Raw genomic sequence first — 19,479 nt, 5'->3', positions numbered from 1 at the left:
TTAGCTGTTTTCACAGACAAACTATAATCATTTCTGATCGTTTGCTCAGCTAAAATCTGTCCAATTCCTCTCATTTCTGGATTTATCTTTGTATTTTTAATCAAAATACAAATTTATGTTCATATTTTGATGCTGTTGGAAACGGAAACTGTGCAGTTCTAGTCTTTTATTTTTCTGCTATTTTAAGCTGCAATTCGTTATGAAATCCATTAAAATGTCAAACCTCAGAGTCCAACACACACACACGCACACCCACGCACGCACACACACACACACACCCCTTTCAGCTGGTTAGTCAGAATGATCCGGTTCGATTCTTCGAACTCCTGAAGTCCAACTGATACCTGAGTTTTCTCAGTATCAGAACGTTTTCTTGGTATTTCAGTGGAAATCAAATATTTTCTACAGTTTTACTACATAGATAAACATAAATGGTTTGTTGAGCTCAGTGGTCCATAAATCCTAAAGCTAACCCAAAAGATCAGAGAAATGTATCCACCCAGCTGCATTCCCAACATTTTAAATCTCCATCATGGAGCGACTGACGAGTTTCAGGACATCTGTGTGTTTTCCAAACTGTCATGGTTGGTAATGAGGAGTGTGTGTGTGTGGGGGGGTGTTTGCGTGTGTGTGTGTGTGTGTGTGTGTGTGTGGCGGGGAACCAGGACAGATAAGATTCTCCACAGACTTCATTAGTTAAAACAAAGCCAGTTGTCCGTTTGGGCTCTCTGCAGCCTAATTGATATTGATTCAGTGATTTTCTCAGTGCTGATTTAAAGCATATTTGCTCTTATCATCAATGTTACTTTTCCTCTGCCTGCGTCTCTGAAGACGTCCCTAAAACAAATCAAACTCATCATCCACGCTTCTGCCTTTAGGTCCCTTCAACCATCGTCTTCATCCACTTTCACTTTTCATTATTTTCTGACATAATTGAGGGAAATTGAGTGAAATTATTCTCTTTTCTAGCTAATTTCCCTCCGTGATTTGAGCTCGTCAGTGCAACAAATTAGCAAGGGTTATCTTTTCATTGTGGCCTGCAGAGCTATGATAGATCGTCATCGTCCTCGTAACTGCATAATGATAGTTATCATAAATGGTTAGTGGCTGGCGAAGTGAAGCATTGAGATCAATGGCGGCGGGTTAGTGTTGGAGTGAAGGAGGCCTTTCATCATGTTGATGGATGGCAGGCCTGTCTTTAATGTGACATGTTGTGATCATATCAATTTGTCCTCACTCCTCATCCACATCACTTTACTGCCTCCGCGTCTCGCAGTCAATCACCGCGCCGCGTCGACGCTCCGTAACCCGGCCCTTCCTCACCCTCTGCTCCTCCTCCTCCTCTCTGGCTTAATTACCAGCTCTGTTTTGATAGCGATCTCTCTGTATTTACCTTCTTCCTGCCCCTCGCTCCTCCATGCCGTCTGCAGGTGGCCTTAATGAAGAGAGCCACGGAATCAGACTGGGATTAAAATGTAATATCCCGCTATTAAAGAGATTAGAGGCTGACATTTCAGTGTCTAAGCCACCGCCCCAAATCTGATGAACAGACCGCGGTCATATTGATTTATCCACAGGCTTCATTCGGCAGCGGCGGATCTGATATGGCCGCCTTTCGTCACCGATCGAGTCACCGGGACTGATCGGAAATTTATTTAGACCGAAATTTATTCGGAAATTTATTTTATTTATTTAAATAAATAAAATTATTTATTTTGGAGTTCGGATTATTAGGGCCGTCGCAAAAATAAAAAAGGACATTTCCACTAAAAACCAGCATTTGCTAGATAAATCTCAGAAAGTTTAAACAATAATCTCATAAATTTTCTAGAAAAAAAGACATTTCTGAGTTTGAAACGTCTAACGTTTCTTTTTGTCATTTGAAACTCTGAAAATGTTCTTTTTTTTTTTAGAATATTTCTGAGTTTGATCTGAAAATGTCTGAGTTTTTTTTGGCTGAAGTTTACTCCTCTTTGTTTCTGCAATGTATCTAATGCGTTTTCATTTCTCCAATGGAGGAAATGAATGTAGTTAGCATGTAGCTTTAGCAACAAAATGACTCAGTTGAGTCAAATTATGATGCAGCATCATTTCAGCTGCGTTATGTTTCACATCCATCAGCACATCATCATCACCTTTACAGTTTATTTACAGTTTGTGGCACTAAAAGCAGAAAATAAATGATAATATATAGATTTTGGGTTGTATATATTGTCAGGAAAACCCTTAAGTGTCTCTTTAGTTAAAGGGAACAAAAGCCTTTATGCTCTGATTTATGTCTTTTTATTTGCGTAATTTAATTGATTCAGTGTCATGTTTATTAATCCACTCACGCCTTTACCTGTTTATTTATGTTATGTTGGGTGAAGTTGTATTTTTGGAGCTGAGAGCAGAATTAGCACAATCAACACTTGACTAATCAAGCCGATTACTGCCAATATACAACTACAGCATTTTAATGAACTTCCAGACATCAGGGCTTTAATTGCAGCAGCAAACAGCAGAAGGTGGCTGAGGATCTAATTGTGTTTAAAACACAAAAGATAAATGAGAGTAAAACGCAGCTACATGCATGTCAGCCCAGATTCAGCGTTTCAGGTGCATGGATCTTAAATCTCAGTCTAAAGAGCATTATCAAGTGTTGATTGCCTAAGAAAAGTGCTTCTTTTCATTGCTTGTGGCTTTAAACTGCAATTTGGCTTTAACTGTAATAAATGAAGTCATTAAATGAACAGAAAAGACATTTAGATGGATAATTACAGTAATTTGTGTGACAGTTCTTCAAGGCTGTGAAAGCTACAGTGTACAAAGAAAGGACCTTCCTCATGGGCTGCACAGCAGCAAACTGTCAGTAATGGCTTCACTGCATACGTCTCTATGGTATAATCATTCCATCGGAGGAGGTAATTCCCAGGAAGAGATTTAACGACCTCTCTGGGTACCAGCAAAATCTGCTTCCTGGTGTTTTTACCGATGGATGAGCCGGTGTTGGTTTGGCTGCTGCAGACGAAGCTTCAGCTGTCAAAACTCAATTAACCGACTCTCCTGTCCACCGACCTTCAACCAGCGGCGACCTTGGAGACGAGGCCAGAGCTTCCCCATCCAGGAGCAGCAGAGAGTTGAGCTGTAGGACTTTGTTTATACATTATAGTCCGCTTGCAAAAGAGCTCCATATGAACGCAAACCACACCGAACAAGAAAAATAAAGCCAATAAATCAATAATGCAATAGAAACGTGATCGATATCAATAGATTACATGCTTGATAGAATGATCAATAATTAAACTGAACTCTGATCCAGAACCGCACAGCATTCTGGGGGATGTAGGCAGAGGAAAAGCTTTTTGGTGGCATCAACTAACTCGCTCACCCTCTGGTTACCTAGCAACTCATTCAGTCTTTGGTTGCCTAGCAACAACCACTGTGACTCATGACTGCTTAAGAATAAAAAAAAAAACACAAAGGTGTGAAATAATGACTGAAGCAGGAAGAGAAACGGCAGTTTGGGAAAATTTCAGAAAACGAGTCAATAATTATGGATATGAAGCTCCTGTAGTTTGATACGTTACACACCAAACGACTGTCCTGCTGCGGGAACACCTGAAGCTTCTGTGGGAGTCCAGTGGAGAACCAGAACCGGTCCCGGTCCGGGTGTCTGGGCTCCGGATCAGAACCAGCAGAGATTCATGGTGAAAACGACCAGAGTCCCGGTGCAAACCCACCATGACCTTTAAAATGTTTGGCCAGTCGTCATGGTAACTCCTCTAACTTCCTGTTGTCCAGTCTCAAGGCGCCGGCCTCTCTCTCCCCCTCGCTCGCTCACCATCTCCACATCCCGGACCAATCAGAACCCTGATGGGTCTACATTTAGCCGCCGTTGTGTCGGCCGTGAACCCAGCCCTCCCTGCCCGCCCTGCCCTCCTGCTGGGTCGAGGAGCGGCGGCGGCGCCTGACGCATGCCTCCATAACGGCGCTTCATTTGCATGTGTGAGGAGGTCTGAGCTAATGGAGCCGATCTCTGCTGCTGCTATTAATGAGGAAGAGGAGGATGAGGAAGACGAGGCTTGATGGATGACTCGGGAGTCTTTTAGGTTGTTGCATTTCTCAGCATGACTGTGTAAGTGTGTGTGTGTGGGTGGGGGTGTGTGTGTGTGTGCGGGCGTGTGTGTGCAGCCTGCATGGCCCTTGAATATGACAAAGTAAATGAGGCCTAACACTCTGCTGCCACTTCTCCCTTTGTTCACCCTTTAACACGCAGGTCGTTTCTCTCGGCGCATTTAGACGCCCTCAATATGTCACACGTGCATGCATGAGTGCATGAATGCCGCTAACACACTCCAGGCCACACGCGAAGGGAAATGGCCCATTGAGGCTCCTGTTGTAGCAGGAGCACATGCAGCTTTACAGTTTAATGGCCCACTTCTCGCTCCGGAGCCGGTCCGTTTTACACCCCGACTGGTTCTGAAAGGTTTGTTAGCTCGTATAGTTTCCACAACAAAACCAACGACTGTGAGTGCAACGTTTGTGTTATTCAGTTCTACGAGGAACATTCGTTACGCTTCCTGGCCTTGAAAACAAAATCACAAAATGATGCTGCTAATCCAGAAATATGGCTGAAAATCTGAGCTGCTCAAGAAGATTTCTGCTGCCGACATAAAGGGAAAAAACATGCAGAAATTTACATCCAGCTGCATGAAACTGAACTACACCTGACCTGTGAAAACATGACAAGCTGCTCTAACGACAACTGGTGTGATCCTAAAGTCAAAAGAAGCTGACATAGTTCTCTGTTTTGGATTAAACACTGGACCAAGATGTTCTTATTATGGAAATGATAAAGTCAGATGACCAAGATGGAGGCAGGGGTAGATCCATCAGGGGCTTCCTGACTTATCATCATATCAACACCATGCATACCTTCATGCAAATAAAGACAAAATCCATCAGTCAGGGACTAAAACAGGACAAAACACAGAATAGCATTGAAGCAAACTTTCTACAAAAAAACAAAACAAAAAGCTTCATAACATTGTTGGTATTATTGGGTGATTTCTTCAGGAAAAAGACACAATCAAACACAGACGCTCTGCATCACTTTCTATGGAAAAGTAGATCAATAGCCCAGAAACTGATAAAGCTTAAAGCAAAACAGGACAGAAAGGTAACTGCAGCAAAACGTGTGCAGAAACGGAGAGCAGTAGGAGAAAGTGATCAGTAAATCCTCCAGTCAGAACAATCGATACGGATCAGAAAACCTAAAAGTAGTGCTAAAGAAGATAAACAGAAAACATGACGGGGTTTAGAGGTTATCTGTTCACAACATCACATTTTAATGACGGGAACAGATAAAAACAACACTGATAATGATGATGTTCATGGATCTATTTGTGGTTTTTCTAACTTTTATCTCCTGTTTTTACCAACTGAACTCGGTGCATCATGACGTCTCCTGCTGGATAATCCTTTATCCTCGTAACATTTGAAAGTTTTACCCTCTTTCTCCTGACTCCGGGATTTAACTGAACTCTGGGATTTTAAATCTTCATCAAGTTCAAGTTGATCTTTTTGTTGGAAATCTCAATGCTTTGCAGGAATGTAAGCATTTATTTTTCCAGCTCTGATCTGAGCATCTTCATCTTTACAGATCAGAGTAGCAGTTATGCATTAAGGATCATCTTTTGAGCCGAATATTAAATCCTCATAACCTGCAGTTCAGACTCTCCTTTAGCAGCTGAATAATTCTCCATGTCGGCTTCTGGACGCGTTTTAACACAGTTTTCAGTTCCACGTCCTCAGGTTGTTTTGCACTTTAAAATGTTCCTGTTGCTCCGACATAAGTACCGTTTAGCAGGCTGCTGAAATGTGGCAGCTGAGCCCAGCTGTTCCTGATGGACGTTTACTGGTTTTAATGGTCCGCTGCAGACTGTCCACAAAATATCCAGTCAAAGAATCAAAAAGCTTTTGATTTTTGATTCCACTCAGTTTGCATGATTCACCAAAACATGGATTTGATTGTGTTTGTTGTTTTTATGATTCAGAACCAAAACTATGATTTACCTGAAATATTTTTATTGCACCCCATTAAAAACATTCATTTATTAAAGTTTAATCTGATTTTCAAACAGTGGTGAGTAAAAAAGAAACAAATAATTTACCTAAAATTTACCTTTTAACAGAAGAAACATTCATATTTATCTAATGGTTTAGTAGCGTTAGCTTTAAATAAAACATATGCAACATAAACAAACATAATACAGTAAAGCATGGTCAACTATAGAAATAGGTGGTAAATAAATACAAATCTAAACCCTCTGTCACATCATGTTGATGTTTTTTGGTCGGTTTTACTTTCATAAAAGTGTTTATAAATGAAGTTAGCCAAGCTAGGCTACGTTCACTCTGGCTAACTTCAGGTTGACCTTCAGGTTGACCTTCACACGAAGGTTAAACCTGAACCTTCACGTCTTCAGCATCAGGAGCGTTTCTGGGTTTCTGGAGACTTCTTTCATGTTGTGGTCCAGATCTGGAAGCAGACCTGATTATTCTGAGACGTTTTAAATCCTTCACCAAACTCAGAAGCTGCTGTAATCTTCTCTCAAGTTTATTTGTATAAAACGTTTCAGCGACGAGGCAGTTCAAAGTGCTTTACATCATAAAAACATCAATAAACATTACATTTATCAGATCCATCATCAAACAAATATAAAATGTGTTGATCAATGTTCCACTTACTGCAAATAAAAGTCAAATCTCACTGCAACAGAAGATTAAATAAGATTTAAATCTTCAAAATGCTGAGCAATAATGTTCTCATTATGTGCTTCTGTTTGTGATTTTTAATCTAAACTGATATTAAATCTTCTGTCCAAACATGTAGGTTTTCCAATATTTCCCACAACTGCAGACGGAGCGTCAGGAGAAATTAATACGACGGCGTGTTGGAGCCACTTCAGATTAACAAAAACAGAGCAAATTTCCAACAAAATGTTTTTTACATTTCAGTTTTTTCCTTCTGCGAAAAAACTTGGAAATTTTTGTTTCAAAAGTCGAATATTTTCAACTTTAAAAACTCAAAAATTTCCCAGTTTTTTTTTCTATCAAATTTGTGACTTTTCAAATGCAGAAATTTCAACTTTTTTCTAGAACATTTGAGATTTATCTCGAAATTTAAATGTAGAAATTTGAGTTTTTTTCTGTAATTTGCTATTTTTTCTTTACCATCATCCATAGATGCCAAATGAAGGATAGATGTGTGTTTCTAGACTCTAAGTGAAGGATAGATGTGTGTTTCTAGACTCTAAGTGAAGGATAGATGTGTGTTTCTAGACTCTAAGTGAAGGATAGATGTGTGTTTCTAGACTCTAAGTGAAGGATAGATGTGTGTTTCTAGACTCTAAGTGAAGGATAGATGTGTGTTTCTAGACTCTAAGTGAAGGATAGATGTGTGTTTCTAGACTCTAAGTGAAGGATAGATGTGTGTTTCTAGACTCTAAGTGAAGGATAGATGTGTGTTTCTAGACTCTAAGTGAAGGATAGATGTGTGTTTCTAGACTCTAAGTGAAGGATAGATGTGTGTTTCTAGACTCTAAGTGAAGGATAGATGTGTGTCTCTAGACTCTAGGTGAAGGATAGATGCGTGTTTCTAGACTCTAGGTGAAGGATAGATGTGTGTTTCTAGACTCTAAGTGAAGGATAGATGTGTGTTCCTGGACTTTGACTGGACCCTGGTTGCTCTCCGTCCTGCACATGAGCAGATGCGTCTCTGAGTCACTTCGTTCGTCTGTCCGTTGATTGAACCTCCGTACGGCGCCAACGTCACGGCGCGGCAGCTTGTCGGTGTCGCTCAGGTCCAAACATCCAGAACCGACTGGAGGCGGGCCAGCAATCTGGGTCTGACAGCATCTGAAAGAGCCGTTACCATGACAACAGGCATCCGGGCGGCGGTCCTCACACGTCTACCTGTGTGAAGGTGTGAATGTCGGGTTTGGGAGGAATTTAGCAGCGCTTATGGAGGTGTGATGGGCGGCGCTGATTGGCCGGGGAGCGAGGGACGCTTGGTGAAGCGGGTTGCTGCATGTGTGAGATGTGAAGAGGAGCGAAACGATAAAAACATGAAGTGTTTGCTCCTCTCAGATGGGCTGCTGACACCAGCTGGAAAAAATAAACAGGAAGTGGAAAAATCGTCTGAATCTGGTGATAAAATGATTTTCTGCTGGTTCAGGTCCAAATGGCACCCAGGATTCAGACTCCATTTAAAGGCTTTTATTTTGTAATGACCCGGATCACACCTGGCTCCGGCTGACCGATGAGCTGCTGCTCTGCATCGACTCATTCGGCTCAGAACGTCGGTCGGATCCGCTTCTGGAGATTTATCGGCTTTTGGTTTCTCTTGGCTCGCGGTTCTGGACATTCTGTTCTGCAGAACCGTCGGTTCCTCTCCGTCCGTCCGGCTGCGTCGCTCACACATGGGAGGCAGGAAACTCCATGGAAATGATTCTGTTTCCAGGAACTTCACCGGGTTCAAAGTTCAAACTAAAGCGTCTAAAGGTTTCTCATCTAACTCGGCAGAAAGAGTTACAGTTCAAATGTGTCACCAATATTGACTTTTTCTTTTGTAATTCCTGCTTTTAGTTTATTTTTAGTGAATATTAATGGAAAGTTTATGAATGAAGTTGATTCATACGTCTGCCAATATCATAAAATAAAAATAATGTTCATCCCTACTCATTTAACCTTCATGAACTTTAGAAACAAACTAATGTTCTTTGAAAGATTGGTGTTTTCTTTATTCACGGTAATCGGACAAAAATCGTCTCAGAAAGTTGAAAAGTTGGATTAAAGTTGAGTTAAATTGTTTTTTAAATTGTTAAAAAAATATAACAAAAAGTTCAACATGGAAAAACTTCTGTGTGAACTCAAAACAACAGCAAGTGAAGTTAAAAAGCAGAGATAAGTAGATTTAACTGAAGTCTTTGAGACATTATAGAGAGCCTGGAGTCGGGTTCCAGGCCCGCAGCACCACAGGGCCTCCACCGTACTTCATAAAAAAAATCTTCAAATTAAACCCTGAGGACTAAACTCTTAATGCTGCTGATGGGACTGGAGACGCTCCTCCTGCTCTGGAGAGAGCATCTAATGGTTGTCATGGAAACCTGGTGACCCCAAAACGCCACTCTTTGTTGCAGTTTTTATTCTTCATGTAGAAGGAAGATAAAAAATGGGTCATCTGATAAAATGAAATCGGTGCAGTGATTGTTTCATGTGCAAATAATTATGAAAAAGTGTCCCAGTTAAAGCCCGGTCCTCTGTGTGCAGTCAGTAACAGCGCCCCCAGGAGGCTCCAGCATGCCACCTCTCTCCAGACGGACTCGGATCTCCAGAATCCCTCCGACGTGGGAAACGCTCGCCGCCGTGGCAGCCGGCTGGTTGTGGCGCTGTAGCCTGCGCGTCCTCATGTCACATCTTTTGTTGATCACGGCGTCTGGAATGCGCCCGTGGTGCTGGCCGGTCCCGCCACCTGCGCTGTCTCCGTGGCGACCCTGGCGCCGCTGCCCCGAGAGCCCGTCGCGTTTCAGCTCCGCTCTTCGTCTCCGGCAGGCCCGCGGTGGCGTGTGTGTGTGTGTGTGTGTGTGTCTGTCACTAAGCATAAGTCTGGCTGCTCTCCACCTGGACGCTGCTCTCCCATCTGTGATCAACGCTGACCCAGATCTGGCCCACCTGGACGACCAGAACCGGACCTGAAAGCTTCTTGTTTTGGACTAATTTGTCGCCGTCCCTCTGAAGAGCCAGGTTTCTGTTTTAAGTAGCTCTGCAGATTCTGCTCTGACTCCGGCGCCGTAATAGAAAACCTTAAAAGGGTGAAACGCTGAAGAGGGTTGAAAGGGTCGGCGGTGGCGGCAGAAAGCTCCTGCAGCGACGGTGAAATTTAAAAAGGCTTTTTAAACACTAATCTGACATTTCCATGTTAACAAAGGTGCAACACTTCAGTTTCCATTTAAAGGGCTCCTGTTATGCTCAGTGCAGCTGCATGTCTATTGTCTGAGTCACTTTGTTTAAGAATCACATTTAAAGGTCCAACTTCCTCCCACTGATTATCTGATTGGTTCCTCAGAGTTTGATCCGAAATAAACGAGACGTAAAGAGGCAGCGCCGTCCAAACTTTTCACCTCCTGGGATCAAACCGTCAACTTCAAAGTAATTAAGTGCCACAAAAGACTGCATTTCTTTACAGTTTTTAATTAAAAAGTATATTTATTTAAAAGAAGCTAATTATTTCATTTTTATCTGCACAACTAACACAATGTGATATTTTAATAAAATAAAGAAGTCTTAGGGAGAAGTAACATAAAATCTAGTTTTGATAAAGTTACCTACCTAGTTATTTAACTAACTATTTAACTAACTATCCAGCTATTTAGACCTCATTTAAACAAAAGCAAACATATGAACTCACAATGTTTTTTCTATTATCTTTGGACTTTTTGTGTTTATTTTCAGCATCAGGACGTCTGTTGCTCATTCTTGACAAACTTTTGCTTTATTTAGTGGAGTTTAGCGTATGTTTCTATTTACTCTTAAATTTAATTAAATTATTACTTTGTGTTTTATGTTCCATATTTTGGAGACTTTAACTTGTATATTTTTTGAAAGGTGGAAAAAATTTCACTAAGATTTGTTTGACTGCATTGACCATCAACCTTTAGCTGGAAAAAAGTTTGTGCCATTTTTGTGTTGTGGTTGAGGGCCGCTCAGAATCACTTAGAGGGCCACAAATGGCCCCCGGGCCGCTCTTTGGACCCCCTGTCAGCTTGCTGTGGTCCTGACCCGCTCTCCAGCCCTTCATGGGTGAAATGTTTTGTTTCAAAACAGCACAACCTGTTTCCTTCTCATCTCCACAAACAAGAGTCATAATTATCACGGCTTCCCGACTGTTTGGTCCCCGAAGCTCCCGACCGTCTCCAGAACCCCCAGAGCAGCGGCGGCGCCGTTTGACTGACAGGTCAACCCTGGGAACGCCGGCGCCAAAACAAACCCTGCTAATGAGCGCTGGGTACCAAACACTCAGCACAGTTTTACTTTCAAAATCAAATCCTGAATATTTGGTGGAGAAATAAGCGGCTGCAGCACCGTTGTTGTTTGTTTTGGGAGTTTTGATCCATTATTGCCTCAGAGCGTCGAGACCAGGACGGTTCTGTAACGTCCTGAGGTTCATTTAACTCCAGGAAATAAAGACCAGGATGTGGAGAGAGAAATTTTACACATAAACATTATTATTGATATTTCAGACCATAAATAATATAAAGAGAAATCAGGAATGTCACAGAGCCGGTCCAAAGCCTTTTGGGGCCTTAAGCAGATTGTCATCTTGGGCCCCATTCCAATCTCCGTTTCAGACCAACAGCTTCATTTATAATGATATTATAGTTATGAACGTCTTTCTGTCCATTTTGATAATTTATGACTTATGAAACAACTCAGAATTCAGTTTTTCAGAAACTTTGAATATTTATCAAAAATTAGTTTAATATAGAAATCTGGATTTTCTATTAGCTGTTTGCCATAATTATCAACATTAATAGAAACTCTTGATATAATAGCATTTTGTGTCATGAATTTTTTCTTTCTGAACTGAATTAGTGAATTAAAGCTCTGATTTAACCGAGGGTGTACTTACTTTTCCATCATGGCTGAACATGCTGCTGCTGTTTTCATTAATCCTGTTGAATCAGATCTGACTCAGTTCTGCTGCTTTATCATCCAGATATAATAATATAAGTGACTAAGTGTTCGGAAAGTGGTGGATGCAAACATGCAGACGTAGAAATGCAGGTTTGGTGTGTCTCAGGTGTGTGTGTGTGTGTGGGTGGGCATGTGTGTGTGTGTGTGGGGAGGGGTGGGGGTGTGTGTGTGTGTGGGGGGAGGGGTGGGGGTGTGTGTGTGTCGCGATGTAAACGTTGAAGAGCAAGCAGAGTGTGTTTGATGTTCCATTTCCTCTTCTTCATAATTCATGGTGGAGGAAAATGGACTGAAGCAGAGGTGGCTGCAGAGTGTGTGTGTGGTGGGTGGGTGTGTGTGTGGTGTGGTGTGTGTGTGTGTGTGGTGGGTGGGTGGGTGTGTGTGTGTGTGGTGTGGTGTGTGTGTGTTGCAGGATAACAGGACAATCGTCTCTGCTGGTTTTTGGGGAGATGAAACAGACAAGAGTGTGTCTTTGAAATGCAAAGAGCGGCGACCGGTGATTGGCCGCCATGTTGAGGAGGAGCTGCGAGTTTTTCGCCGCATTTCATCATCATAATACTCACTTGCACTTTCTCCCCCCCCACTCCACCCGTTCACCCCCATCACCTCCCTCACCTCCGCACTCAGAGCTCCAACTCATTCTTTACTTTATTTACCTCTGTGACAATAAAACTCTGGCTAATTAGGGGCTGCTCTGAGATTGGGAGGGTTGTGTGTGTGTGTGTGTGTGTCTGCACTGAGCGCTATGCTTGCTTACACACACACATTGTGTAGTGGTGGGGCCCGGGGACCAATTTATTTACATGCAGTGGAAGAGGAACAGAGAATTGGAAGAAGGGCTGAAAGAAAAAGAGAAGGAGGGAAAAAGAGGAAACAGCAGGGAATTCTGGAGAAAACCCAGAGGAAGGAAGAAGTTTCTCAACTGTTCCCAAGGACACACACGACCAATTTACCATTTAGATCGCCTGGTGGGTGTGTGTGTGTGTGTGTTGGGGTGTGTGTGTGTTTGCCAATATCCTATGTGATTTCCACCTTCATCTGCATCCAACTGTTTCCTTTTTGATTTAAAGTAGCTTAAAGTCAAACTGAGGCTCAACTGTTTCACCATTTTTGTAATGAGGGAATTATTGTTTCTGCTGCTGCTGCAACGTTTTTTATTAACGTTAAAATATTTTCTACATTTATTGTTGTTTTGATAGACAAACGAAAGCAGAAATGTAGAAGAACCATCTGGTATTAATCATAGACGGTGAAGTGCTGATATTCTCACTTTTCTGTGGTTTTGCTACTTTTAACTTTTCTGATGAGCTGATTGGAGGTTAGTCAGGCTATCTGCTGGTGCAAAATCTGCAGTCAGCCATGCAACAACCTGCGTTACACAGAGTTCAATGCAGTCTGGGAATTTATATCAGTATTATTTAGTCCTGGAGAGTTTAGATCCCAAAGTGAACTCTGGTGTGATTCGAGTGTGAACACCAAGCAGGAAATGGACTACAGAGCAGGGCATTCTGGGTAAATACAACCAAAGCTAACGTGCTAACCTAGCGCTAGCAGCAGAAATGGCTCATAGTCTGAAATCCTCCAACCGCTTAAATCTGACGCCTCCATTTAGTTTCCATTTGGTGAAGAAGGAAGTTGCTCTCAGTGTCTCCAGAGGTTTTTCTGTCGTTTCCTTCAGTGGTTCTTGGTGCAGCGCCCCCACAGGCCAGGAGGGGAACAGGTTGGTTTGACTGGGAGCAGAGAGGAAGAGAACCACAGCAGCTGAACCTGGTTTACCGGACTATCAGGGGGAGAAACAGTCTGGATGTTCTGAATGCAAAATTTTAGAAATGTTTTATCAAAAATTACCATCATTTTGAAGAAAAATTTAAATGGTTCGAACTTCTTTATGGGAACGTTATGAAACTGTTTTCTCTGTTTTTGGTTTCCTGGTTTTCTTCAAGACGTTTCTCTAATCTTTTCTCTAATCTTTTGTCTTGCAGGCAGGACGCCGGCGACCTCTCTGGACCGATACAAAGGTAGGAAAACTTTCCTCCTCTTCCTGCGCCGCATGCAGTGCCGCATGCGTCCTGCAGGGCAGCATCAGAGCTGCGGCGGGTTGCGGGTTTGTTGGTCTGGAAGGACAGAATGATGAGTTGAACTCCTGGACAGGAGAGGAGGAAATTGGAGAGGGCGAGGTCATTAAACCGAAGCCGTCAGCGCTGGACCCAGAGCGGGGCGGGGAGCTTTAAATAAGGCCCGGTCAAAAATAGCTCCACCTATTCCTCATCTGAGGCGTCGCTAACGGGAAAGATGAGAATCCTTCCTGAGCGCCATCAGTGAGGCGAACGGAGGCATCTGATTGGTCGATCCTGTTCCAAACTCCAGCAAACAGAGGGATGAACGCTGTGATGGATTTCCTCTCTTATGACATTTTAAGTCTTTATGAACTGATTTCTAGAGCAGGGAAATGGAGCAGAAAGGAGAAGATCCATTTAGGAGTCTGGATTGTTAAAGAATATGTGGTTTTAATGACATAAAAGATTCGCAAAGTTTTGCTTCTAAGTTTTTTAGAAAAGCATTTTGGTCAGTTTGAATGTTGGCTGCAACTTTTCCTGCAGGATGGATTCATATTTCATCCAAAAGGCCAAATGCAGGCTGGAGTTTGTTAGATAATCAGGATCATGTCCTGCTGTATTAAGGTCATGTTTGCATTTTCTGTGATTTTAGTTTGGCTTGACCTTTGCTCTCTGTGGTAAAACGTCTTTTATAATGAAATATTGAACTTTTTTCAACGTATTTGTGATTAAAACATCTTAAACTTAAACTTTTAGACATTATCAGGCACTTTTATTGTCATATTTAAGATATCCAACATAAGATTTTTAATCAAACTCATATTTTAACACACAAACGAGACTTTGTAATGAAAAACTGAATGTAAAATCTTGAAACTGGTTCAGACCAAATGTTCTGCAGAGATCCACAGTTCATGTCCTGCTGGTCCAGAAGGAATATTTCAGGTTTTCACATTTTTCCTTCCAAGATGTTTCAGTTTACATTTTAAATAAATTTAGTTTGTTTTTCTGCTGATAAACATTTTTAAAAGAAAGCTTAAAATTATTTTTGGAGATATTTGTAATAGAATTATTCTTAAAGATCATTAATAGATTATTTTGGGGTTAAATCTGTAGTGACGGTTAATATCTCAGTTATTCATGTCAAAAGGAAATTATCATAAAACTAAAAGTTTTGAACGGAGAAACTCAAATTTCCAGCGATATCTAATTAAACCATATATATTTATGTAAGAATTGGTAATTATAATATTGTATATTATAATATGGATAACTGATTTTCCCAAATATAGTTTTTAATATTCCAGATTTTGTTTGTGAAACCTGAAAAGGTTTATCTAATAACGATGCTTTGCTTCAAGTTTAGCTGAAATTAATTTGTTCTGCTTCTAATTTAACATTTTATCTCTTTTTATTACGAGCTGCTCAAACAATATTTATGGCATATTTCTGTTATATATTTGTAATTAAGTCACTAAATGACGTCATTCCAGTTGAAGCGGATTCTGGATGGAATTATTGATATGTTTACGTTTTATTGCTGATTTCTTGTCATGACTGATGTGGATTTTCAGCATTAGGAATATTTCCAAACGGAGTTTCAGCCAGCTGGCTGGCAGTGCTCAGCAACAGGTGGGGGAGGGTCAGTGTTACTGCAGGCTTTAAGCTGTAGAATCAGTTTAGTGTTAAGTTTTAGTGTTTTAATGAAAACGTAGCGAAACTGTTTCAGTTTTTAATTCTTGCTTTGCGCCCCCTGGTGGAGAATCTGTGTTTTATTCAAAACTTCAGGATGGCTGTTTTTTTATTTTTATGTTTAAAGGAAGTGAAGCATCATTTTTTATCTGTTTGATTATCTTTTCATCAGTTGTGATATTTTTGTGGTAAATATTTCATGACTTTTTAAATAAAAGCTGCAGCGCGGCAACATTTAGGCTTCAATGAATCTATTTTGATTGGAGTGAAGTAGAAATATTGGTATTCGCGTTATTAGCATCTTTATGCAGAATTATCTAATATTTCTCACATTGAGCTCATGTATTCATGAGTTCGGACCTGGATCCGCTCCAGTGGATCCAGCAGCTCAGAACCGATCCCGGGATCCGGCCGGATGCAGCTAAAACTGGAACGTGGAAGAAAAAGAGAAGAATGTGAGAATAATTCAGCTTTTGTTTTTCTGCCTGATTGGAGAAAATGGGCGAGGCTGCGACTGTCAGACACAAACAAACAGACGCAGCTCTAATCCGACACACAGCTGCGTCATTCTGCAGCGCATTCGCTTCCTCTCCGTCTCCACCGCCGCCGTCCAATCGCCTCACACACACGTTCACACACACGTTCACACGAAGCAGAACTGGGCGTATAATTTGATCCTGTGTGCTCTCCTCCTCTAATGAAGCTCTCTGGCGGTTTGACTGACACCCGGCTTGTTATTTAAGTGTCTGTTTTGGGCCAGGAGGAAGAGGAGCGAGGAGGAGGAGCAAGGCAGGAATTGGGAGGTTGGGGATAAATAAAAGAGAGACAGGAAATGAAAAAATGGAGGAAAAGAGGGTCGTGGGACTCATAGGGAGCAAATGAAAGAGGGTGGAGAGGAGAGGAAGACAGTTTGGGAGGAGGAAGAGTTGACGGCGGAAATGGGGGTGATGAAGGCTGCGAGGGGATTGTGTGGGTGAGAGTGTCTAATTGCAGGTCTTTGTCCTGATAATGTTCTTTGAAGGCACACAGCTGATAATTAGCCGCCGCGGCTCCTCGGATGCCTTTCAGCTTCGGTCATTATGAGCCGCAAACCCTCCATTGGCTCTGACATGACCTCCCCACACACACACACACCCCTCCCCACGCACGCACACACACGCCGCAGCAAACAAGTGTTGATTAGAGGATGAATAGCATCATGCACGACACGACGGCTCTCCAAAGGCCCGGCTTCCTCTCTGCAGGTGTGTGAGGGACGCACTTCCTGTTTACGGAGCAGAGCCACTCAGCAGACAGTGAGTCGCTGTAATTACACACAACGCGGCGTCCCGGTACGCCGGCTCCCTTACTGCCTCCCGGTTGCCACATGACAACGGCGGCCCCTCGCTACGCCGCTCCAGGCCCCGCCCCCCGGTTTTTCCCACAACTGAATATTTATGAGACAGGAAGTGGCTGAGTGGAGCGATCGCTCTGGGAAAACCTCACCGAGGTTATTACAGCCAACCGAGAAAACATGTTCATCAACTGAAAGAAAGGAAAAATATAACTGGAACTGTTGTTAGTTTATAAAACTAAAACACTGAAATTAGAGATTTAATGCTCTTTGTGTTGTTTAGTCTGTTTATTAGCTTTTCTAACTGATGTGAAGCAAACACTCTAAAAACTAACTAAACGTCACAACGTAATAAAACTAAACTATAAGAAAAATCCCAGAACTATTTTAATCCTGGAAATCAAAAAGAATGACTCATATTTTCATGATACGCATGAACTCACCTAATTCAGTCAATTCTTTCACACCATAATGATGCATGGTGGTGGCAGCATCATGCTGCGGGGATGGTTTCCCTCAGCAGCTTCTTAAAGTTGACAGAAAAAAGTCTTTGGGGCTTTTTCTAAAACTCATTTTGGTGGAACATGCAGATGGCAAAGTCAGAAATAAAAGGAAATGACTGGGCCTAGTCAAAGTCCAGGCCTGAATCCAGCTGAGGTTAAACTGATCTTTTCCTTCCAGTCTCACTGAGATGAGGATGTTTTACCAAGAACAAAGGACAAAACCTTGACAGTCTGAACATTTCAGATCTTGCCATGAGCGGCGAGTCAGGATGCAACATCCGAACAGAACCGAACAGAACCAAACAGAACCAAAGGCCGTGAAGACTTTCCCAGCAGCTGGTGTCATGGCCGCCGCTCATCCATTTTTCATCCAAACGCATGAATTATGAGCCGTTGCTAATGACGACGGCTCTTCTTCTGCTGCCACCGGGTTGTTGTGAGCGTGCTCAGCGGCGCGCCCGGTGGCAGGGGAGGCGCTGCTGCCCGGAGGAACTTCCTGCTGCGATCCGAAGCTCCGACCTGGAACCCGATGGGAGCCGGGAGGATTAGAACCGCTCATAAAAACAGCAATAAAAACCATAAAACGATGCCTCCAATTAGAGATTATTGCTTTTTTCTCTTTGATTTCTCATATTTTTTTATTGAATGGAGTTCTGCTTATTAATATATTTATTTAGAAAAACAAACTGATTAATCTGGACGGAAAACGTCTGTGATTCATATATTTAATTTATTTTTATAGGTATTGACATACTTTAGTTTTTCAGGACCTTTTATACAATCTCAATATTAGTTTGATTTTATTTTTACTGTTTTCTAATTTGGGGCTGAATCTTGATCTTGAAGTTGCACAGAGAACAAAAATTATACTCAGGTAAAATTAGCGCTACTTCAACATATTTTTACTCAAGTTAAAAATAAAAAGTACAGCATAGTAAAAATACTCCTAAAAGTATTTTTTTTCAAAAAAGTTACTTAAATAAATGTAAGTAGTTACAACCCAACTCTGATGTTACATGTTTTTCAGCTGGTTTACACATTTCAGCTGAATGTAGGTACTGCATGTATTCCTCTGTGTGTGTGGGTGGGTGTGTGTGTGTGTGTGTGTGGGTGTGGGTGTGTGTGTGTGTGTGAGGGATGTTTGGGGAACTCGGTGTGGATCTTTTTTCTCCTGTTTTATTTTTTGAGAGGCTCCAGATGGCGCAGAAACAGGTGAGCCAATTAGCGAGTCTCACCACACGGCAGCATCGTCACATCAGCGGAGCGCGACGGGAAAAAAAACAGATCTACAATCAGACTTTGTTTCTGTCACAGATTTTCATGCTAACATCTCCTCTGTGATGCTCAGATGTCTGAGTCCTGGGGCGGCCATACTGGGGCCATCCCAGTCACCAAACTGGTGGGAATGATGCTGGAATGCCGTCTGTCACTCTGGCCGGAAAACAGGCGGATTTAAACGGATTTCTTGTCTTTTTAAGGATCCAAACATTTCATGGAGCCTCGCTGATGTTCATTATTGCTAATGAAGTCAGAGTCGTCATAAAAAAAGAAGCAGCAGGAAGTCAAAACGCAGAAACACCCTTTATCTCGTCCTCCTCCATCCCCCTCTCTCCATCTCCTGTCATCCTGTGCAGAGCCGAGTGTCAGTAGGTTTTCTGTTAATTAGCTGCAGAAAGCAGAGACACCTGCCCACTGCTGCCGCTGACGAACGCACAGAAATGCATCCGCATGATGCGGCGACGCTCATGCTTGTTATTTTGATGCTTCCTGTGCGTTTGAGTATTTTTCTTTTTGTTAAGCGATAATTGAGCAGCCATGGCGGCTGCTTTCCCACCTAATGGAAGGGGACAAATTAATCTCCCAGTGCTAATGTCTGCAAATGGAACAGGAACAATCCTGTCAGCTCCAGGCCCACAGGGAGGGGGTCGGAGCATGCCCAGAATGCTAACGCTTCAGCTTCTGGAGTTTCAGGTTAAAATCATTCAAAGAAAACTCTTTATTTAAAAATATTTTGCTAAGAGAAGTACCTTATAAATTCACATTTATTTTATACAACATCTTTTCTGCAACAGAAACTCCTAAAATGATGAAATCAGTTGGAGCCTGCTTCTTCTTTTACCTTTTCAGGAAAATTTCATTAATGCTGAACATCTCCAGC

At 42.1% G+C, this 19,479-nt stretch overlaps 1 protein-coding gene across 20 annotated transcripts in view; it reads left to right on the top strand.

The window, feature by feature from the left end:
• The window catches only part of celf2 (cugbp, Elav-like family member 2), a 210,065-nt gene that overhangs the window by 28,746 nt on the left and 161,840 nt on the right, over positions 1–19,479 (top strand). For all 20 annotated transcript variants that reach the window (XM_032589660.1, XM_032589658.1, XM_032589657.1 and 17 more), the window contains exon 2: positions 13,719–13,754. In XM_032589660.1, the coding sequence (XP_032445551.1) occupies positions 13,719–13,754 (36 nt within the window). The remainder of the gene's footprint in view (positions 1–13,718; positions 13,755–19,479) is intronic.

The sequence above is a fragment of the Xiphophorus hellerii genome, chromosome 17 (assembly GCF_003331165.1).
Source record: "Xiphophorus hellerii strain 12219 chromosome 17, Xiphophorus_hellerii-4.1, whole genome shotgun sequence".
NCBI lineage: Eukaryota > Metazoa > Chordata > Actinopteri > Cyprinodontiformes > Poeciliidae > Xiphophorus > Xiphophorus hellerii.
This window is presented reverse-complemented; position numbering and strand designations above follow the sequence as displayed.